This window comes from Ascaphus truei, chromosome 3 (assembly GCF_040206685.1).
Source record: "Ascaphus truei isolate aAscTru1 chromosome 3, aAscTru1.hap1, whole genome shotgun sequence".
NCBI classification, from domain to species: Eukaryota; Metazoa; Chordata; class Amphibia; order Anura; family Ascaphidae; genus Ascaphus; species Ascaphus truei.
Window position 1 is genome coordinate 214,152,011 of NC_134485.1, and position 24,194 is coordinate 214,176,204.

General features: G+C 46.9%; 2 protein-coding genes across 3 annotated transcripts in view; one reads left to right on the forward strand and one right to left on the reverse strand.

The window, feature by feature from the left end:
* HHLA2 (HHLA2 member of B7 family) overlaps positions 1 to 20,947 on the reverse strand; it is an 80,594-nt gene extending 59,647 nt beyond the window's left edge. The window contains exon 1 of one of the 2 annotated variants that reach the window (XR_012799854.1): positions 20,811 to 20,946. The gene's annotated coding sequence lies outside the window, so the exon portion shown is untranslated. Of the gene's footprint in view, positions 1 to 20,810 lie in introns of both variants that reach the window. The other variant, XM_075590078.1, reaches the window with a different exon arrangement.
* The window catches only part of IFT57 (intraflagellar transport 57), a 56,904-nt gene continuing 36,727 nt past the window's right edge, over positions 4,018 to 24,194 (forward strand). The window contains exon 1 of the mRNA XM_075590073.1: positions 4,018 to 4,177. Within this exon, the coding sequence (XP_075446188.1) occupies positions 4,085 to 4,177 (93 nt within the window). The 5' untranslated portion in view covers positions 4,018 to 4,084. The remainder of the gene's footprint in view (positions 4,178 to 24,194) is intronic.

The following is a 24,194-nucleotide window of genomic DNA, read 5'->3' on the forward strand; positions in this document are numbered from 1 at the left end:
GAGAAGGTCCAGAGACTGGAGCAAGAGCTGGAGAAGCAGAGAGGCAACTCCATCTCCATGAGTCAGTATGCCAAGGAGAAAGAAGCCTGGAAGACAGAAGAAACGGCGATACTGGCGAAAAAAACTGCAGAGCTCCAAAAGATGAAGGAGGAGCTGACTCAAGCCCAGAGCAAGCACCGTGAAGAGGTGAGGGCCCTGAGAGGGGACTTGCAGGATCAAATTGAAGAGCTGCAAACGGAGGTTGCTGAGCGCAAGATACAGCTCGCCGAGCGGGAGAAGGTGACCGTCCGACAGGTGGCTTGCCTGTCATTGTGCTATGAAACCGAGATGGCTGATACCCGCAAGCTTCTGGACCACACGCCCAATGAGATGGCCCGACTGCAGCTGGAGCTGGTCAAGGTCTGGGAGGAGCACTGGCAGTGGCAGGTCAGAAATAGAGGGAAAGAAACAGACTTAAGACTTGCGCTGAACCAGCTAGGAGATGTGGAATCGCGACCCGACGCCAAAGAAGATGAACTGGCAGCTGCACTGAGTGAAAAAAGAAATGCAGAAGGACAGCTTCATGACCTGAGGAAGGACCTGGAGTCTCAGCGTGCTGGCCGCAAGATGGCAGAGAAACAAAAGAGTGACCTGGATGAGATACTCGAGGCTCTGAAGTCTGAGCAGGATGCTACGTTGGACTCTAATGCTGCCCAGCAGGAGATTCCTCAGCTGAATTTGGAGAAAGAGGTTACAACCCTAAGACAGACCCTTGGGTCACAGAAGCAGTCCATGGGAAAAAGGGTGGTAGAGATAAAGCAAGTGAGGCGCACCAGGAAGCGTGACTGCAATACCGTTGCAGTGTTACAGTCTACTTTTCACAAGGCACGGGATGGAAAGACCAAGGTGCTATGTACAGTAGTAGCACAGTAAGAAGCCAGTTGTACTATGGGACCCATAGTGGTTTCCTTGCAAGGAAGGCAGCCGCTGTGAAGAGACAGTCGAGAATGGGACTAAAGAGTGTCCATGTTTGTAAGATGAGAAAGACCTCACAGTTTGTTCAGCAACACTCCCAACGGAGTAAGTTAAGGGGACAAGAAAGACAGGCCCAAGCCTTCGAGTCTGCCGACTGTAAAAGAGAGGCATCATGGGGTGCACTTGGGGTTAAAAAGAACCCCACCCAAATTGAAGTTCTGAAGATAAATGATGTGAAACCCAACACTGAAGGTATGCTGATGGAAAAAGGTCCAAAACCCATCACTACTAAAGCGGAGTTGCTGTCTTCACAGGAAAAGGCCAAACAGTCACTGGCAAGAGTATGCAATGAGCTGAACGAGGTCAAGGCTCTTCTACAGGGTGAAGGAGTCTCTGAACACAAGGAGATAGTGTGGTACCAGTCCTCAGGCCCAGATGGCCTGGTAATTACCCCAAAAAGAAAATGCCTAAATTGGAAGGCAAGAAAAAAAAAAAAGGGGGAGGGAAGGGCCGACGTCAGACATTTTCGCCAAAGATGCTGGTGCACGGGAATGGTGCACGGGCCGCTCCACAGGACAATGTTTTGCTGGGGAGAGGGATATATGACAGAGTCACTGACTCAGTAGGCTGGAATAGTGAATGGAGAGACGCTGCAGCCAGTTCACAGAGTGTTAATCTCCTCAGACAGAAAGAAGCACACCTGCAGCCTAATTAAGCAGGAGGCCTGAGAGACTGCAGGTTTAAAAGCAGGAAGTGACACACACACAGTGAGCTTGTTTTTCCACAGCAGGGTGGTGAGAACTCTCCCGGCTGGGAAGCCGTTGCTGCTGCTCTGGTCCCCCAGTCCTGTGAGGAGCTAGGCTGCTGGGACCAGCTGGGACCCCAACCCAGGATAAAGATCAAGATCGCTGCGAGGCTGGACACAGCCTGCTCCCCGGAACCGTGTTCCTGTTTGCTACTGGAGCGGCAAAACAGATAAGACTTTATTCTTATACGTATCGGTTATCCTTTCTGTAGCATGTTTTGGGCATGACCAGATTAGCTGGCTGTCCTGTTAGTAAGGGCTCAAGAAGTGAGTTAGTGTCCCTAACGGGACTAAGCTTTAGTTTTTTAAAGGGACAGTGCACCCGTACTTTATTTTGGTTGTGGCTAATAAACCACTATAATTGAACGTTTCCCAACGTGTCTAGTATCTTACTGACCCCGCCGCGAGGCCGTTCTGCCACAATATATATATCGTTTTATATTTTATATATATATATATATATATATATATATATATATATATATATATAGTTATACGTTACCGTTCCAAGGATTGGTAAACAAGAGACAGCACTCAATGTTTGAAAATCAAAGAGTATTAGTGATAGCAAAAATACATCCAGAAACCCAACGTTTCGGTCCTACAGAATGGGACCTTCCTAAGGGGGATACTGAGGAAGGTCCCATTCTGTAGGACCAAAACGTTGGGTTTCTGGATGTATTTTTGCTATCACTAATACTCTTTGATTTTCAAACATTGAGTGCTGTCTCTTGTTTACCAATCCTTGGAATAGTAACGTATAACTACATTCTCTATATGGGACGTGCACCTGTGGTTTACCAGCACCTATTGGAGTGCCAACTGCCTTATCTGACTATATATATATATATATATATATATATATATATATATATATATACATATATCAGGGCCCCGCTTTTCGGTGATCCGCTGATACGGCGGCACCGAGAAGGGGACCACCATGTTCAATCTGAAGTCGCGCATGCGCAGAACGGGCGGGTGCGCAGACCGCAGTATGCACGCGCATACCTTAGTTTGCGCGCGCAGAGCATAGGTCACATATGCACAGAACGGCGAAAATGCCGGTTTGCGCATGCGCAGAACTGAAAATCGCCGGATCCGCTTTCCGCCGATTTTCACTATACGGCGGGCCTCTGGAACGATATATATATATATATATATATATATATATATATATATATATATATATAACATTACTATTCTCTCATCCGGTAAAGAAAGACTGCACTCGGTTCAGTAATAATGCATAATAGCTGCATATAGTCAGGTACAGCACCGGTGAGACGCTACGCGATGACTGCGGCCTGTGTTCAGGTTACCAGACCAGCTACATGGTAAAGACGGTAAGGTGATATTATCCACGCCGAAATTCACCTCACGCGGAGCCGGACGCCATCGCGGATGACAATGATGGATCAGACAGATCCTCTTTGTTATTCTGCATCACCTGGGTGCTGGAGCCCCGGGCAGGTACCTAACTAAGTGCACCACAACTCCACGGGATAGCGCTATCTCCAACACTTTGGGTGGGCCTTGACATTGGGAAAGGGACATCGGAGTATTGGTGCCTGGCACCCAATGTACTCTGGGGACACTCACTATTGGTATCAGGTTGGGGTCTATATAACTTGTGGTACCAATATTATTATATTTCCAAAATTAGAGAAAAGGGTGTGTTACCACCCTTTCTCTAGCTAGAAGCCCATTAATAGATGCACCCCGGGGCTATTAAAACGTAACATTTAATAAACTTATACTAAAAAAGTCTACACATGAAATAAAATATTGATTAATGAATATGTGTGTAGTGTGAATAAAATGGGTGGGAGTGGGTAAAGTGCTGGTAAGGCTGACCCTGAGGTGTATTGCCAAATTAGATTGCTTGATACCAGGTAATGTGGTATATAAAGGAGTACTTTCGGTAGTAATAGAAATATAACCACCTGAAGGGACCTAACTATGGGTAGGGTAACCGAACCTCGCAAGTGCTGCTACTATGGTATGCTAATTGATTACTTGCTAGTGGTGTGATAGAGTGTAATCACTGACACAGCATACCTAATAAACCAACCATTGATTGCAGAATGCAGAATTAACCCCAAGAGAATATGAGGAACTAACTGCAACAGGTGTGGCTATACTCAGAGGACTTAGCTAGATATAAAAGCCATGGTATCAATGGCACAGCTCTAACCTCACTGTACTGTATTACTCCTAGCCATCCGTGATGGGATCCTAGCCGTGATGCAGCGGTGAGAGGGCGGCTGACAGGCACCGGCGTGCGCGGGGGTCTGCCTCGGCGGCACACACGCCCTGCAGGAGATGCGTGTGCAGCCGGACGGGGAGGAGATGCGGGACCGGGTGCTGTGCGCCTTGGCAGCGGGAGTGGTGAGCTGTGACGGGTCGCCGCGGGAGGTAGGAGATGCGGCGTCCTTACACATTGCCTGCAAAGGATTCTCGACAAAGTATTAAAAATGAACATTTTATTTATGAGTGTGTTAATTTGTCCAATTACATTTGAGCCCCTGAAATAACGGGACTGTGTATGAAAATGGTTGCAATTCCAAAACGTTTCATACAATATTTTTGTTCAAAACAAACAACAATATTAACCCACTACAAGCGCTAACCTACATCAAAACTAATGTGATATATACAAAAGTGAATACATGGAAATAACCAATGGTCGACAAATCACCAAAACATCTACTCGCCGAACAAAAAAATCTACTCGCCACCTAGTACCAAACGTGTGCTGCTTGGGCCAATAGGCGCTCGCCACGATGTGAAATCCACTCGCCCGGGGCGTGCAAATGTATAGGTTTGTCGAACACTGGAAATAACCACTTAGGTGATAGTGAAAATAAAGCTGCCAAGAGAAACTACATAAAATAGATGATTCCAAACCTGTTGACAATAATAAAAATACAAAATAAGAGTCCCCGGCGCTAAAGATAAAGTCCAAGATACCGTAGTCCAAATGAATAGTCTGAGATATGAGACTTCTCTGGATTGGTAGATGAGTGTAGTAAAAGTTCCAGATGGGAGGGGGTGTCCTCAGGGATAAATCCACAATGGTTCTGTAATAATAGAAACAAAAGGACACACCAATTGCGCAGTATGTAACAGCTCAAGTCCCTATCTAGAACAATGAACAAAGAAACCCTACTTACAAGATCATATCTTGTTGGTAAAGGGGAGAGAATCTGTACTTGTATCCTGTCTTCAACACGATATTTCACGGACCCCACGTGATCAAACAGAGTGATTCTTCCATTCAGATAGCAATTACACTCGCAGGTGAAGCGGATACAGCACACCTATGCGTGAAGGGAAGGTAGACACAAATGGTGTAATACGTACAACACTTTAATAAAAGATATAAAAACACAAACTACCCACACTTACAATAAATGAGGGATAGTGATACAACTCACGGATGCCGTCCGCAACCTGTCAACAGCCTGATCAGCAAACGGAGAGACTCACTGAATGCAGTACCCGCGACTAGCAAACCGATGACGTCAGCAGTGCAGGACGCTCTCACAGCACCAGGCAGCTAAGGTGGCTGGACCGGCTCAAAACACTAAGCTCCTCCCTACGCGTTTCGTGTCTCAGCGTCACTTCCTCAGGGGGTGGTGGAGCTTAGTGGGAGCGAAGTTTAAATACCGGTCTGATTGAACAACCATCCCACAAAGGGGAGGTGTATAGGTGTTACAGACAGCTAGCAATGTCATCAAATAACAGCGATCCGATTACGGCAAGCTGATGGGGTCAGACTATGTTACTCAATGCGAACTGAAAAACTACATATACAATAAAATACACATATAAAAAACGGAAATGGAAACTGATGTACCATACATCATAATAACATAACACAGACAGACTTTAAGATTCTTTTAAAAATGCTGCCAAATCAAATTCAGGCTGCAGACAGGTTGCGGACGGCATCCGTGAGTTGTATCACTATCCCTCATTTATTGTAAGTGTGGGTAGTTTGTGTTTTTATATCTTTTATTAGTGTAGTACGTATTACACCATTTGTGTCTACCTTCCCTTCACGCATAGGTGTGCTGTATCCGCTTCACCTGCGAGTGTAATTGCTATCTGAAGGGAAGAATCACTGCGTTTGATCACGTGGGGTCCGTGAAATATCGTGTTGAAGACAGGATACAAGTACAGATTCTCTCCCCTGTACCAACAAGATATGATCTTGTAAGTAGGGTTTCTTTGTTCATTGTTCTAGATAGGGACTTGAGCTGTTACATACTGCGCAATTGGTGTGTCCTTATGTTTCTATTATTACAGAACCATTGTGGATTTATCCCTGAGGACACCCCCACCCATCTGGATATTTTTGTTCAACCCCTTGAATTAAAGCTGAAAGTCTGCACTTCTATTGCATCTCAATTGTTTCATTTCAAATCCATTGTGTACCAGTGGTACACAGCTACTAGCCCTCCTCCCCGATGACATCACTGCGTCTTACTTGTGATCAAACAGCTAAGATACTAAGATATGGGCACCCTGTACATTTCATGATATTGACATGACTTTGCCAGTATATCAGTATTATCCTATGACCAATTGAGCAGATTTGTTTGCCACATTATTCCATGACCTATTGAGCCGAAAAAGCTTTTTTGCTACATCTATATAGTGTTAGTGGTAAACATATATTCTGAATCTGGTTACTATTATTAATAGTGTATCATTGCAGAGAGGAGACTGTTATTAAGCCAATACTGCTATGGATGTGGTCATTACATTCACACTACACTGAATATCACCTTATACACTTTATTTACTTGGATTTTATATTCTCTGACAGATATTGCTATACCATATCTCTCTGAGTGTATACTGTAAGTGTCATCCTACACAGGCTCAATCCACATACCACTAACCAGTGATTGTGTTGAATTTAACCTGCACTATTTTAGACCATTATCACTTAGCAGCTAGGAGTAATACTGTACAGCGAGGTTAGAGCTGTGCCATGGATACCATGGCTTTTATATCTAGCTTAGTCCTCAGAGTATAGCCACACCTGTTGCAGTTAGTTCCTCATATTCTCTTGTGGGTTAATTCTGCATTCTGCAATCAATGGTTGGTTTATTAGGTATGCTTTGTCAGTGATTACACTCTATCACACCACTAGCAGGTAATCAATTAGCGTACCATAGTAGCAGCACTTGCGAGGTTCGGTTACCCTACCCATAGTTAGGTCCCTTCAGGTGGTTACATTGCTATTACTACTGAGAGTACTCCTTTATATACAACATTACCCAGTATCAAGCAATCTAATTTGGCAATACACCTCAGGGTCAGCCTTACCAGCACTTGACCCACTCCCACCCATTTTATTCACACTACACACATACAGTCATACCCCGCTTTAAGTACACTCACTTTAAGTACACTCGCGAGTAAGTACTGTACATATCGCCCAATAGGCAAACGGCAGCTCACGCATGCGCCTGTCAGCACGTCCTGAACAGCAATACCGGCTCCCTACCTGTACCGAAGCTGTACACAAGCAGGGAGACTGTAGAGCCTGTTACAAATGCGTTATTTACATCAGTTATGCACGTATGGGACGATTGCAGTAAAGTACATGCATCGATAAGTGGAGAAAAGGTAGTGCTTCACTTTAACTACATTTTCGCTTTACATACATGCTCCGGCCCCATTGCGTACGTTAATGCGGGGTATGCCTGTATTCATTAATCAATATTTTATTTCATGTGTAGACTTTTTTTTAGCATAAGTTTATTAAATGTTACGTTTTACTAGCCCCGGAGTGCATCTATTAATGGGCTTCTAGCTAGAGAAGGGGTGGTAACACACCCTTTTCTCTAATTTTGGAAATATACTTCTATTCGCACCCAATGCCACTCTAAGCATGTGTGGGCGAAATTCATATTTACATATTACATTAGATTAATCTTAGCGAGCAGTATATATACTTCTTTGTGTTTTACCAATATTATTATGTTCAGTAAAGGTTGTTAGCATATATTTGTGTGTGTGTGTTATTAGTATTGATCCTTTAAGGGTTCATCCCGCCAAGTCGGGATCCCTTGCAGGTGGAGGCCCTGTCACCATAAGAATCAGGTACACCCAGGCTCCCAGCGGCGGAGGTTCAGGCCTTCTGTGAGTAACAGGTAATGCACCACACCACTGTAGCCGCCATATGTTCCATAGGGTGGGGGAAAGTGTGATATATATATATATATATATGTAGCCCTCTTTCCCCCGCCCTAAGTGATATTGAGGTGGGTAGGTGTACCTGACTACTTATCAGTGTGGTGCTGCACCTGTTTGGCAACCAGGAGGGCTGAGCTTCCACCACGGGGAACCTGGGGTATATACTTACACTCGGTGCAGCGCCTCCACTGATGAGGGATCCCAACGTGGTGGGAGTGTGCCCTCACCAGAACAACCATACAGTAAATACACACAATGTGAATAAACAGTATTTACTGAGAATGAACGATAACTTCAATGAAACTCTCTTTGCATAACATCAATACATCATATGAATAACATTGCATCACCCTGAATGCATACCATCCCCTCACCCACATGTCCATCATCCCATCACCCTCAGTCTCTTTGATAATACTGTGCTTTGACACATATCCCTTGAGTGTCCACAACAATAAAGAGAGTGTGAGTGTGAGGGATAGCGCTTCCTTGTGTTGGGGCCCTGAAAGGAAAATCCGTTATTTCCTCCCCTGGCTTCAGAACCAAAAGGAACCTATTCTCTGCAGAGCAAAACTGAAGCCAAACTGAAGGAAAATCCGTTATTTCCTTCCCCTGGCTTCAGAACCAAAAGGAACCTATTCTCTGCAGAGCAAAACTGAAGCCAAACTGAAGGAAAATCCGTTATTTCCTTCCCCTGGCTTCAGAACCAAAAGGAACCTATTCTCTGCAAAGAAAACTGAAGCCTTGTGACCGGACACACTATCTGCACCTGTTTGCAGCAGACTTCCCAGGAAGCTTCACGCCCTGCAACTGTTATCTTCGATCTTTGATGAACCTTATCAGGCCTGGGAGACGAACAAAATGAAACGTAACGCACGCCAGGTTTCAAATCCTTTGTCTCAATTTATTACTCATAGGGTAATGGTTTTTATACAGAATAAAAAAAGATATTAGTTAGAGGCGTAACATAGGCGTGTCCTGGGCGTATACTAGGTGTGTCTTGGGCGTAGCTTTGATTAGAGGCGTGATTTAGGGGCAGGACATATTAGTGGCGTGACTTTTGAGACGTGTCCCTTTTCAATACAAGCAATGTTCTGAATACATAGCTTATTCATTGTCTGTTATCAAAAGAGACCTTGAGTCTTAGCAACTTTATTTCTCTACCTTGCTTCTCGCAGAAAACCATTCTATTATATTCTACTAAAACACCAGGAAATTGACCTTACAAAAGTATCTAGTGATATCCTGGCCAGGAAGAATGAAATGCAATTTAGCAGAGAAACTGAGTGCATTTATGAATTATATTTCAGCAAAAAGCTGACTACAGAATCTTAACTAGTTATGACCAGACAAAATGGAAGCTTAACATGAGTGCACATTCTGGCCTGACATACTGGTCCTAACAATCCCTCCTTTTTGTTCTCTAAAAGAACAAGTACCCTTACTAGGTACGCTTCTCTATGACAATGGCCTTATGGGGACCAATAGTATCATAGACTCTGTTCATGGCCACATATGAATTATTAGTTGCATACATGGCGTGAGATGAAACTGAAGGTTTCCTTGAGACAAATGAAAGCATTGCACACTTAGCACAGTGAAAAATAACAAAAATTGCTGCGATTATACTAATCACTACAATAAAACCATAGAGAATTTTCATACCCAATTCTCCGATCCAACTAGTGAGTCCTGACATCCAATTTAAGTTAAGGCCTGAGGATTCTTTACGCATCCTTGCCTGAATTTCCTGTAACTTATCCATATCTTCATGAATAGCGCCAGACTCATCTTCAATATAGGCACAGCACTTCTGTCCTACAAGTTTACAAACACCTCCTTGTGAGGCTAGCAGATAATCAAGAGCCATTCTATTCTGTAATAATACTGTCCGGATCTGCTCTTGTTCATTAGTCAAACGGATGATAGCATCACATGTCTGATTAAGAGCATCATTAATATTTACCATAAGATCACTTAATTTAGAATAGAGATCCAGAACACCTAAACTAGGTATAAAAACCCAAGCTGCAATGCGGTTTGAACTTATGGTCCTGGTCAGATCTTTTTGATTTCTCAGCTTCCCTTGGGGTAACGTGTCAGATACATAGAAAGTGGGAAGAATGAAACCCAGATAACAAAGGGCAGTGTGATTGCAGGGTACAATCTTAGTGGCCCACATGCCACACAACCAATAGAGAGAGATATATATATATCATTAAATATTTCTATAGATTAGAATATGTCACATAATCTAAGGGTCAGCTATTTGTGAGAATTGGTGGGGGTTAATTTCTGCTAAGAGCGACTGCACAAACATTCTTCTTGCACACATCTTTCATACTGCATTTACTCAGAATGGCAAAACGGACCAAGATGGCTGCTTTGGTCACAATGGCTGACGTGATCCTTTCCTTGTGGTTGACTCACTTCCCTTTGTGACCTCCCACCTTCCTCATATCCAGTCTTCTCAGTCCCCCATATCCTTAAGAGACAGTCTATTTAAGGAACAGAACAGTTAACCATTTCATAGTCCTGATGGACCAAGATGTCCAAGTTGTGCATAACTGCATTCCTTTCTTTTCCGGCCATTATATCAGCCCAGTTGATTTCTTCTTTGGTCTCTTCTTCTGGGGGACTGGCGACATCATCACTGCAGAGAGGCATAGCGTCGGTGGGGGTTGCAACGCACTTCTGGATCAGAGTTTTGCTGTACTTAATACATAGAGAGCAATGAGTAGGACAAACACACACATACAAAAACATTCGCTAGCTTCGCTCAAAGCAAATCAATCCAACCACCAAGTCCCCATGGTCCCTAAATCCTGGATAAATACACAACATTGTGCTTTAACTAGGGCGCATACATGCCCCTCCTTTTGAGGCTAAAATATAGTCTAGAGCTATTTTATTCTGCGGGGTCATTAATTTAAACTAAACCTATTCTTGGTTAAATGAGTAAATGTCTGTGGCTGTATGATTTAGGATATCCCTGTAAACCTGTCATACAGTAACCCAACTCCTACATTTGGGAATAAATTCCTTGAAACATATTCTTCCCATAGACTACTTTTTAGCACTTGTGTATTGGGTGCATCTCTTCTGTTTCTAACTCTACGTGTGAACAATTAACATAACTGTGTGTTTGACTGATAAAGCATTCTCCCACCGGGATATCATTCTGCAGGGAGATTCTATTAACCTAGAAATCCAAACAAAATAAACAAAGTTAAACAAATAATACCTTATACTATTTTGTCATCCTTATGGGACGCCACGTACACAAACATAATGGAGCATACATTGTAACTGAAAAATAATAAAAACCTGTAAAAATAAAAAGTTCAAAGTTCGTGTGTTGAGGCCTGGACATTTTTGCCTATGACCTTTTTCCCTTAATGATTAGTGGTCAGAGAGTATTGTGTCCATCAAAACACTTATTTGCAGGTGCTATGTCTTTGTCTTTATTTGCTGTTTGTGCTTAGGCTGGCACCATTTTGACGTGCTTGATGTGTATCCATGATGATAAGAAATTTTTACTGCAATGCTGGTGATGAGTAGCATCTAAATGGCCTTTTCATCTGGGATGAAGAGCGTGCTTGCGTAGAAAATGCTTGACCATTAACCCGTCATGCGTAGGTGCACTTTCAGCTTTAACCTGTGCCTAGAAAGACTCAAAAATATATATTAGTTGCATGCAATACTTATTAATTGTTTTATTACCAATAACATGGTCCTTAATTAGTTACTTTGAACTACTGATGGTCATAACTCATCCCATAAGTGTCTCATAGGGAGAGAATTTATACCTAGAAATAAATTCTTGTATTAATATGGTTACTACTATTATTAGCATCCGCAATATTAAACAGAGATATTCCCTATTAACGCTCCTCAAATTTTAAATTAAGCAACCAATATGGACTTGACTTTGCTATAATCCAAGTTCCTAAAACTTGGTACCTCAGCCTGTGCCAAACCAATTGCTTCCATAATCAATTCTATCCTGTTTGCAGGCCATATCTCTAAGACCTGGAAAACTGCTAGAGTTATCCCAATCTTCAAAAATGGGGACAAAAATACTGTCTCAAACTACAAATCAATCTCTCTTCTCCCAATACACACTTACTCTCATTCATACCTAACTGCCATCTGCCATTTTTTCTGATGCAAATGGTGTCAACCTTTTAGTCATTTAATACTAACTAACCTTAAAACTCGCCCCACAAGTCAAGCATCCCAACAGCCTGCACTCATGGCTATTGTCCCACATCCACAGTCACTCCTGGCTTTCACTTCAAACACTCCACTGTAACTATTCTGCTAAAAAAAATGTGAAATGCCCTGTATATAATATATACCCTGTTCACTTATGCAATTACACTTGCAATAATATATCCCCTGTCCTTAAACTCTATTTCCAGGACATACCCAAAAACAAATAAATGGTTACAAAATGATAAATTTGACAGATATTATATATCCCTCAACATAGGGACGGCTTGCTACCTGCTTTGCTGTGACATCTGCAAAGGTATTATTATTTACATGGGGCCTGTCAGCTCTTGGAGTTAACATTGCTATAATAAATTCTGAACCTGCTGTGCATTGTGTATCATTTACAACATATCAATTTCTTGACCCTCTCTAGGGATTTCAGAAAGACATTCAATAACCTATGTATGTATCTCCCCTCTTTTGTTCATATATTATCTATATATGTGAACAAAAATACAAAAACACAAAAATAAAAATTATGAAAACAGGTTGCTTTGATATATAGCAAAATTAAACTGGTAAATAGATTTGTATGTGTTGTGATTATAAAAATATTTACTGCTTGTGTTAAAAGAAAAAGCCTGCAGTAGGTCTTTTAACAACTGTGGCATTTACAATATAAGAAAAAATCCTGAAATCCTGAACAAAAGATTTCCTTTTAAAATAGACAAATAATTTTGAACTCTTTGCAAAGTGCTGAGCACACGGCCAGCATTAACTTTAAAAGACACTCTGACTTTAAAAAGAAAAAAATAATTTTCAAAGCGCTTTTTTTTTTTTTTTTTTTCTTTCTGGGAAAACAGCCAGAAATTTCACAGTACAGATAACGGGTTTCGCTGTCTAATTCATATTAACTGCTGGATTAATCCTCACGCAGGGGATTCTAACGTTAGTTTAATGTTAAATATGAAGCTTTCCACGCTGTCCTAAAACTGCATTTTGTATGGTCTTTCAAAGATTAAATAACGGGAATATTTTAAATTACTTATAAACACCAAGTCTATGCCAACAAGAGCATGCAATATTCCTTCATTCATTCCCCTGAATGCCTTCTGAAAGAAATCTCATATTCCTGCAAACTTCCATCAATACAATTGCTATCCCGTTTTAACTATGCCCTCTTTTAAGCTAAACAAAATATCTTCAAACATGCAACAGTTATACCATGACTAAATAAACAGCAAGCTTGACCCTACCTGTCTTGTATGGCTTCTACACTGCTTATTTAACGGAGACAATTCTCGCTAAAATAACTGACCTCCATGCTGCTAAAGGCAGATATTATCACACTCCGCTCACACCATGGACACCCTCCTTTTGAAGCGCTATGTACATTAATGGCGTTATATACATATATAATGCAATATATTAATTCAAACAGTGCTTATGAGCTCTTACCAGCATTTTAAACAAAAACATCTTAATCCTGTAGAAATAAAATTGAAATGTGTTATCTTACTGCTTTACGGAAAAGAAGACAGTTCTACATTACCTTGTTCTCATGATTAAACTGCTTAAGCACAGCTAGTTAATTTTAATGTGAATGCTTCGCATTCTTTAAACTGTAAGAGAGAGGCTGTGCCCCTCCTTTTATTAAGATAGAAATACCACACACGAAAAGAAATGTGTCCGGTTTAAAAAGTATCCGTCTGGCCAGGACGAATAACCCTTTTAAACTATAACCAGGGACTGAGCTGAATATACTCCCCTTCCGTTGTGAGGTATTTCTCCCTTATTCGGTGTACACCTTTTTTTTTAAAACCTTTTAAAATTTAGATTTCATCATGAGCAACTAATATTCATATTTTTTGTACAGATGTTAATCAGCTTGACCACAGTATCTTTCACACAAGAAATCATTCAGGAGAAAATTCATCAGGGTTACAAACAAACTCTACATAAAGTAGCGGTGTTTTTTTTTTTTTTTTTTACAGAGACTTTCACTCTGAGCCCCCACGGGCAAAGCAGCACTTCCCTGCTTCTCACTGATAGTGGCACACTCTCTGCCAATGACCAAAACCACCACAATTAAAACAGACACCATTATTCTGCCGAGAACAACCTTCTGCATATTCGACAAAACGGGTAATGACTAGCTGTCTGAGCAACAAATTCCTCAGGAATCAGACCAGATTTACACTCGCATTTAAAAATTGTACATTCCTAGGCTTCCGTCCAGAGTCATTCTTACTCATGCAAGCACCCATTAGTAGCTTAAAGAAAAACAGCTAAATTATGACAAATAATTGCAATATTTATACTTACACAATATACAATGGTCGTTCAGCTAGATCAGAGACAACAGTCCAGTCGTGCACAGAATTTACTGGACTCTTACCAAAAATTCTGTTTAAAAGGGCCTATCCCAATTCTTCAGTCACAATTTAGGTCTATTAAATTCCCAGAGGGGGTGAAGCATCATATATAAAAATTTACATATATACTCACCACCTTCGTGAATATCCCACTTCTGACACCAAAACTGAAAGGAAAATCCGTTATTTCCTCCCCTGGCTTCAGAACCAAAAGGAACCTATTCTCTGCAGAGCAAAACTGAAGCCAAACTGAAGGAAAATCCGTTATTTCCTTCCCCTGGCTTCAGAACAAAAAGGAACCTATTCTCTGCAAAGAAAACTGAAGCCTTGTGACCGGACACACTATCTGCACCTGTTTGCAGCAGACTTCCCAGGAAGCTTCACGCCCTGCAACTGTTATCTTCGATCTTTGATGAACCTTATCAGGCCTGGGAGACGAACAAAATGAAACGTAACGCACGCCAGGTTTCAAATCCTTTGTCTCAATTTATTACTCATAGGGTAATGGTTTTTATACAGAATAAAAAAAGATATTAGTTAGAGGCGTAACATAGGCGTGTCCTGGGCGTATACTAGGTGTGTCTTGGGCGTAGCTTTGATTAGAGGCGTGATTTAGGGGCAGGACATATTAGTGGCGTGACTTTTGAGACGTGTCCCTTTTCAATACAAGCAATGTTCTGAATACATAGCTTATTCATTGTCTGTTATCAAAAGAGACCTTGAGTCTTAGCAACTTTATTTCTCTACCTTGCTTCTCGCAGAAAACCATTCTATTATATTCTACTAAAACACCAGGAAATTGACCTTACAAAAGTATCTAGTGATATCCTGGCCAGGAAGAATGAAATGCAATTTAGCAGAGAAACTGAGTGCATTTATGAATTATATTTCAGCAAAAAGCTGACTACAGAATCTTAACTAGTTATGACCAGACAAAATGGAAGCTTAACATGAGTGCACATTCTGGCCTGACATACTGGTCCTAACAGGCCCGGTGGTGCACTTATTATAATACCTCCCTGATCAGTCCTGATCAGGAAAATCCTTGGAACTCAGCAACACCGCACAGTGATCCCACGCCGTGCTGTGCTGCTCTCTGCAGGAATGGATGCACTCGGTGACTCCACAGGGGAGGGATCCCCAGCCGGAATGATCCTTTATCACAGTCTCTGCTACACGCTGTACTGACAGTCAGGCACTGTCATGCAGCATTCCTCTTTCTCTCTGAGTATGGTGAAGGAGTCCCTGTCTTAAGGCTGACCCTATACCATACAGTTTCCTCTACAGTGTCTCGGGGGACTAACTGGGCCCTGGGGTATACCTCTACCCTAGTCCCTGCATGCAGAAGATCACTTGCTGTAGATTCTGTCTAATCCCAGACTCTGGCAGCTCACCACGTGCAACTGGCACTGGTGATATTACACACACTGTATAACTTGGAAAGCAACCCCCCTTCTTCCTATGAGGGGCCTTTCACTGACACAAACAAAGCTAACTACTGTGGCTGCACTCAAAGCCACACTGTCTCTTCTTGTCAGAGCACACAGCACTGCAGCTGTGTCACTGACAAGACTTACACTCACCTAAGGGCAGGGTCCCTTACCTAAGGGGCCTTCCCTATGAATTTACCCACTAACCTTGTGGGGAGTGGGACCTACCTGGGGCCTGGGGGTAACCTGGCCTAGTGTAAGAAGCCACTTGCTCCTTACACACTTCCTCCCCCTTCCTGCTCCCAACACACTTCCTCCCCCTTCCTGCTCCCAGCTCCAACTGACTAGCGTGGTCTCTGCAACATTGTATCCACTCCCACTGGCTGGCTGCACGTGATGTGGGTGAAAGGGCAGTCCCCAGAGGCTGTTGGGAATTGTAGTCCACTTAGGACCTCTATGGGGACCGCGTGCGTGATCTTTACTGCGCATGTCTGAAGCTGTAATGGCTGCCGCTACTCTTAACTGAGCATGCGCAACTTCCAAGAGCCTTGCACACATGTAATGGCCACCTCTATGCTTGCCAACCTCTGTGCATTGCATGGCACAGGTGCGAACTCCCGCGCCAACTTTAACATGGCCGCCGCGACTGCTCTGCTTACGCGCAAGCCTCCGCACATGCGCGAACACATTAAAGATAGCGGCGTCCTGCCGCAGCTGCCACCGGGAGCCCCCGGGAACGCGCTCGCCCCCGCAGCAGCACGCACACAAGGGGGAAAGAAACCTGCAGACAGGGGGGCCGGAGGGACTCTGGCTACATATATATATATACACGTTTAAATATCAGGTGCGCAAAAACATAGTGATAAAGATAAGATTCCTAAACTTTGCAGCCCCAATGCTGGTTTTAACACAAAAAACACAATATCAATGATTTAAAAAGCATCCGGTGCAATGTAGAAATATAATATTTAAAGAAATAAGGGTATATGACTGTTTAATTTAAAGAAAGATTGGATACTTATGATAATCCCTAATATTAAAACAGGGATAACACCAGTATTATATAAATAACTAGCTGATATACCCGGTGTTGCCCGGGCATGGAAGGGCAGGGGGCATGGAGTGGAAGGGCGGGGGGGGGAGGGGCGTCGAAGGGCGGGGGGGCCAAGGGGCGTAGAAGGGTGGGGAGGGCAAAGGGCAGGGGGGCAAAGGGCAGAGGGCAAAGGGCAGGGAGGGGCGGGGGGGCAAAGGGCATGGAGGGGCGGAGGGGGGCAAAGGGCAGGGAGGGGCGGGGGGGCAAAGGGCAGGGAGGGGCGGGGGGGTGGGGGCAGGGGGGGGTTGCAGGGAGGGGCGGGTTGGGCAGGGAGGGGAGGGAGGGGCGGGGCAAAGGTCACGGAGGGGCAAAGGTCAGGGAGGGGCGGGGCAAAGGGCAGGGAGGGGAGGGGCAAAGGGCAGGGAGGGGCGGGGCAAAGGGCCGGGAGGGGCAAAGGGCAGGGAGGGGCGGGGCAAAGGGGAGGGGCGGGGCAAAGGGCAGGGAGGGGCAAAGGGCAGGGAGGGGCAAAGGGCAGGGAGAGGAGAGGCGGAGCAAAGGGCAGGGAGGGGCAAAGGGCAAGGAGGGGTGAGGCAAAGGGCAGGGAGGGGTGGGGCAAAGGGCAAGGAGGGGTGAGGCAAAGGGCAGGGAGGGGTGGGGCAAAAGGCAGGGAGGGGTGGGGCAAAGGGCAGGGAGGGGCGGGGCATAGGGCAGGGAGGGGCAAAGGGCAAGGAGGGGTGAGGCAAAGGGCAGGGAGGGGTGGGGCAAAGGGCAAGGAGGGGTGAGGCAAAGGGCAGGGAGGGGTGGGGCAAAGGGCAGGGAGGGGTGGGGCAAAGGGCAGGGAGGGGCGGGGCATAGGGCAGGGAGGGGCAAAGGGCAGGGAGGGGTGAGGCAAAGGGCAGGGAGGGGTGGGGCAAAGGGCAGGGAGGGGAGGGGAGGGGCGGGGCAAAGGGCAGGGAGAGGCAAAGGGCAGGGAGGGGCAAAGGGCAGGGAGAGGCAAAGGGCAGGGAGGGTCAAAAAGCAGGGAGGGGCAGGGAGGGGAGGGAGGGGAGGGAGGGAGGGAGGGGCGGGGCAAAGGGCAGGGAGGGGCAAAGGGCAGGGAGGGGCGGGGCAAAGGGCAGGGAGGGGCAGGGCAAAGGGCAGGGAGGGGCAAGGGCAGGGAGGGGCAAAGGGCAGGGAGGGCGGGGCAAAGGGCAGGGAGGGGCAAAGGGCAGGGAGGTGCAAAGGGCAGGGAGGGGAGGGGCAAAGGGCAGGGAGGGGAGGGGCAAAGGGCAGGGAGGGGAGGGGCAGGGCAAAGGGCAGGGAGGGGCAAAGGGCAGGGAAGGGCAAAGGGCAGGGAGGGGTGGGGCAAAGGGAGGGGTGGGGCAAAGGGCAGGGTGGGGCAAAGGGCAGGGAGGGGCAAAGGGCAGGGAGGGGCAAAGGGCAGGGGGGAGGCAAAGGGCAGGAGGGACAAAGGGCAGGGGGGGGCAAAGGGCAGGGAGGGGCAAAGGGCAGGGAGGGGCAAAGGGCAGGGAAGGGCAAAGGGCAGGGAGGGGCAAAGGGCAGGGAGGAGCAAAGGGCAGGGAGGGGCGGGGGGGGCAAAGGGCAGGGAGGGGCGGGGGGGGCAAAGGGAAGGGAGGGGCGTGGGGGGCAAAGGGCAGGGAGGGGTGGGGGGGGCAAAGGGCAGGGAGGGGTGGGGGGGCAAAGGGCAGGGAGGGGTGGGGGGGGGCAAAGGGCAGGGAGGGTGGGGGGGGGCAAAGGGCAGGGAGGGGGGGCGGGGCAAAGGGCAGGGAGGGGCGGGGCCAAAGGGCAGGGAGGGGCGGAGGGGGGACAAAGGGCAGGGAGGGGCAGGGGGGGCCAAAGGGCAGGGAGGGGCGGGGGGGGCCAAAGGGCAGGGAGGGGCGGGGGGGGCCAAAGGGCAGGGAAGGGCGGGGGGGGGCAAAGGGTAGGGAGGCGCGGGGGGGCCAAAGGGCAGGGAGGGGTGGGGGGGGCCAAAGGGCAGGGAGGGGCGGGGGGGCAGGGGGCAAAGGGCAGGGGGAGGGAGGGCAGGGGGCAAAGGGCAGGGGGAGGGAGGGCAGGGGGCAAAGGGCAGGGGGAGGGAGGGCAGGGGAGGGCAGGGGAGTGAGGGCAGGGGGCAAAGGGCAGGGGGAGGGAAGGCAGGGGGCAAAGGGCAGGGGGAGGGAGGGCAGGGGGCAAAGGGCAGGGGGAGGGAGGGCAGGGAGGGAGGGCAGGGGGCAAAGGGCAGGGGGAGGGAGGGCAGGGGGAGGGAAGGCAGGGGGCAAAGGGCAGGGGGAGGGAGGGCAGGGGGCAAAGGGCAGGGGGAGGGAGGGCAGGGGGCAAAGGGCAGGGGGAGGGAGGGCAGGGGGCAAAGAGCAGGGGGAGGGAGGGCAGGGGGCAAAGGGCAGGGGGAGAGAGGGCAGGGGGGAAGGGGGGCAGGGGGGACAGGGGGCAAAGGGCAGGGGGGACAGGGGGCAAAGGGCAGGGGGGCAGGGGGCAAAGGGCTGGGGGGGCAGGGGGCAGGTGGGCAGGGAGGGTAGGGGGGGGCAAAGGGCAGGGGGAGTCAGGGATGCGGTAATTCCCCTGCGTTTCCTCACCTTGCACACGGCCGCGCTCCTCCTCTTCCTCCGGGTACCGGCCATCGCTCCGGTGAGGAGGTGCTGCGCCTTTCGCGGGGAGAGGCGGAGACAGCCGGAGGAGCGGTTTCTGGGACGGGGAGCAGCCTGTGTGAGGGGAGAGCCGCACAGTGCGTGCTCTGTGTGTGTGGGGGGGGGAGGGGGGCAGCGGCCTGTGAGGGGAGAGCCGCACAGTGCGTGCTCTGTGTGTGTGGGGGGGGGGAGGGGGGAAGCGGCCTGTTTGAGGGGAGAGCCGCACAGTGCGTGCTCTGTGTGTGTGGGTGGGGGGGTGAGCAGGGGGGTGAGCGGGGGGGAGAGCGGGAGAGCGGGGGGGAGGGTGTGTGTGTGTGTGTGTGTGACCTTTGGCCCGTCACTCCGCCTCAGGCCAATGAGAGGTGTGCGGGGGCGGGCGGGCCAAGGAAGCAATCTCATTGGCCTGGCCAAGGTCCAATGGGATTGCCGCTAGGGACACAGGGACGGACACAGGGAGACACATACAGACATAGCCACATACGACGCTTTCACAAATATATAGTAGATATACCAGCAGAGAAGAAACTTTGTTGCATAAAGGCATACCCCGCATTAACGTATGCAATGGGACCAGAGCATGTATGTAAAGCGAAAATGTACTTAAAGTGAAGCACTACCTTTTTCCCACTTATCGATGCATGTACTGTACTGCAATCGTCATATACGTGCATAACTGATGTAAATAACGCATTTGTAACAGGCTCTATAGTCTCCCCGCTTGCGCACAGCTTCGGTACAGGTAGGGAGCTGGTATTGCTCTTCAGGACGTGCTGACAGGTGCATGCGTGAGCTGCCGTTTGCCTATTGGGTGATATGTCCTTACTCGCGAGTGTACTTAAAGTGAGTGTCCTTAAACCGGGGTATGCCTGTATACAATAGACTCACTGTGAAAAGGATCAAGAGAAGGAACATACAGTTTGAATAAACCCACAATGTCTTTATCACTGCACATGAGGAGTTCAATATTCTTGAGCTTTTTGGGACATTCAGAGTCTTATATCGGGACCAATGTTTCTTAATGTCTCAGAGTCAATTGGGAAAGGGGACCTTCACGCTGCTGGCATACACCTTCTGATATAATGTGCCAGTTAATTGGACACAGCAGCGCCCCGAATCAGTGCCAAGTCGTCCTCCAACCCCACAATAAACCACACAAACCTCTGCCTTACGCTCCGCACCACTTCCCAGGAAAGCGTGAGTACTGTGTATCTGATGGCCTCCCTCTCCGTGGGTGGCAGCTCACCGCATTCAGCTGTGTCTCCCCTCCTCACCGGTAATGCTTAGATTTGTCAGCAGCACTCTGTTTTGCTGTCCTTGCCTGTTCTCCGGCCAATGCACACAAACAGGTGTGCAGGAGCTCCCCAGGCACAGCTTCTCACTCGGGGAGTTGCACAGAGCTAAAAGCAACTCCCTGAGTGAGAAGTTGTGCCTGGGGAGCTCCTGCACACCTGTATGTTTGCTCCTTGTAAGAGATGTGTGCAGAGGTAAGCAATGGAGACCGTTTAAAAGATGAAATTAAAATAAGGCTTTATTGCGCCTATCCCTTTTTTTTTTTTTCAATTTTTTTTATTAGACATTGATAAATTGAACAAACATACAGTTATTTCTTAACCTAATACAGAGTTTTTCATTGTTTCATTGGGAAGCCTCGTCAGACCTCTGATCCTCTGAATGGATCGAAGAGGGGAGGCAGGATAGAGAGATAGAGAGAAAAAGAAAAGGGGGGAAGGAGGGAAATGTGGGGGGGGGGTGACACTCACCCTCTCATCCTGTCCGCCAGCCACGCCTCTCTATTCTCGGATACCTATATTGTCTTTCTTTTATATAGGGTTTTTTTTACCTAGTTGGATGGATCAACCATGGTTCCCAGATTTTATAAAAGTTCGTCGTGGTTCTTTTCAGAAATGCTGACAGTTTTTCCATCAACATTACTTCTTGTATCCTTTTGTTAACTGTTTGCTTGGGGGCGGGGGGGGGGGGGTACTTTCTCCCATGAGGCAGGCCACTGCGCATCTAGCTGCTGTAAGAATGAAGGAGATTAATTTTCTTACTGGACGGTCAATATTCTCCATCGGCCTGGCCAGCAAGTAGGTCAGTGGATCAATAGGTATTGTAAGGTCTGTGACCTCTTTTATTATAGTTTGTATGTGTAAAGGTGTTTCCCTGGCCCCTCTCATACTGACCCCTACGTGAGGAAACTGCCCCCACTTACATGTCATGTGGTGCACCTGCTGGCTGACAGGACTCCTGAGTCTCCCGCTTGATGGTATTTGGGAATTCACCAGGACTGGCTTGTGAGGTAGTGCTGAGTTCGTACTCACAGTTGGTACAGCGCCTCCATCTCTTCCAGGTCCCCATGACAGCAGGGATGAGTCTCTGGAAGATAACCCCTGGGTGCAGCTTCTCCCTGAATGACTCCAGGCTCAGGCGAGAAGGTTCTTTTAATCAAGGCACTCTTTATTAACATCCTGCATGGCAGACTGCCCATCATAGCGTCCGGTACTTAGCCGCACATGTTCAAAGTTGCCCACCTCAAGGAAGTTCCTGACTCTCTAATAGAGAAAGGGAATAGTCTGTATCCTCTCCCCTATGGGAGGGCCACAATCTGTGCCAGAGCCCTGGCACAGTGTGGGGTCAGCTTGTCACACTCTGCAACACTTGACAGACTCAACCTGACTGCAGAGAACACTGCAGACAGAGACACTAACTTTAGGAAGTGATGCGTATTCTATAGCTCCAGGAGGCACCACCCCTATGTCACTGTAAGTGGACACAGAGCACGCTGTCACTTCCTTTGCTACATATTACACCTCACAGGGGGTGAGGGCAAAACCTCATGATTACTCCTGGCAAACCTGCCCTCTTAACAGGGTTTACTGCACAGGAGGAGAGCTGCATGTAACTCCAAAATTACACAGGGCTACATATGATTAGCCAATATTTCTGAATCTCTGGGCATGACCACCAAATGTGGGCTATGTCTCCCTTTTATCCGCAGCCTCTCCAACATAGATCGGAGGCCAGAGGATAGATTTTCCTTAATCTGACTGGGGTAAGATGCCAGTGGAACAAGATTTTATAAATATTTTCCTTTGTTGTGGTACATATAGAAGTTCCTGAGGCTTATTCCCATATACCTTCCCAGTCCTCTCTGTCTATAACCATATTCAATTCGGCTGCCCATTTAAGCATATAATCATGGGTGGGAGGGTCTGCTGACATCTCCATTTCAACATATATTTTTGTTATAAGACCTTTTTGATGGGTGGTGTTTCTACACAACCTTTCAAAACTGGTGGGAAGGGGAAATTCTAATGTTGGGGATATTTTTTGTGCGAAATGTCGAATCTGGAGATATTTGAACGTGTTTAGTTCTGGGATTTCATATTTATTTTTCAATCTTTGGTAACTCAGGAACCTTCCCATGCTCATATCCCTTTAATACAGCAAAACATATGAAAACAGGCAAGTAAGGTTTACCTGCATCAGCAGTCTCTCTCTCTCTCTCTCTCTCTCTCTCTCTCTCTCTCTCTCTCTCTCTCTCTCTCTCTCCTCTTGGGATTGGGGAAAAGAGTCCATCTGTGGTTTTTGTGGCTTTCTTCAGTGCAGTGTAGATTTCCTGTCTGGATGTGTATCCCTTTAATTCTGGTCTCGGCTGCATGTGATTCTTTGCTTTGTTGCTCAGGCTGTTTGTAGGAACTATGCAGGCAAAAGTACAAAAAAATTCACAGGCAGTCTCCGGGGCCCCATTGAACTTCAAGGGCCACCTCTCATCCCAACTTCTGGCACCATATGTAAGAGATGTGTGCAGAGGTAAGCAATGGAGACCATTTATAAGGTGAAATTAAAATAAGACTTTATTGCGCCTATCCCTTTAATACAGCAAAACATATGAAAACAACAAACGCCTATCCCTGTTTAAGGGCTAACTTACTTCCCCAGTCCCTTTCTCCAGGGCTGGAGGGATAATCCCATTGCCACCCTATCCCCCAAAGTCTCAAGAGATACCTTAAAGCAGGTGGCCCTTCATGTCAGTCTCTGGTAGGTTCCTGGGTCCCCTGTGTCCAGGAATATAGGTCTTTGGGTGTCTTGATCTCAGCAGAGCCTTTCTGCTCAAGACCTCTTTCCCCTTTTCAGCACCCTTGTGTACTGAGGAAAATCTCCCTCCTGTTTCTGGGAACAGGCTTTTTCTAACAAACCTCTAATCAGCCATGTGAAGTTGGTTAACTGCTGGATTCAATTAACCAACACACTGCTGGATTAGTGGCATATTCTGAATAGGGATAAGTTCCCTGTTAAATACCTCCCCTGTTTGTGGGAAGCTCGGGCTTACCACGGCCAAAGCCCATCCTTCCACTCTCATTCGAGATCTTTCTGTGACTTGAATGAGAGTGGATGGAGGAAGAGAACCCTCTGTCCCGCTGGGATTGGAGCCCTTTCTCCAGTTTATTTGTGTCTCCTCCCAAAGGTACTTAAGCTCAGCACTCCTCAGTCGCTCGAGGAGGACTTTTCCCAAGTATTGTCTTCTTTCTGAATGCAAGG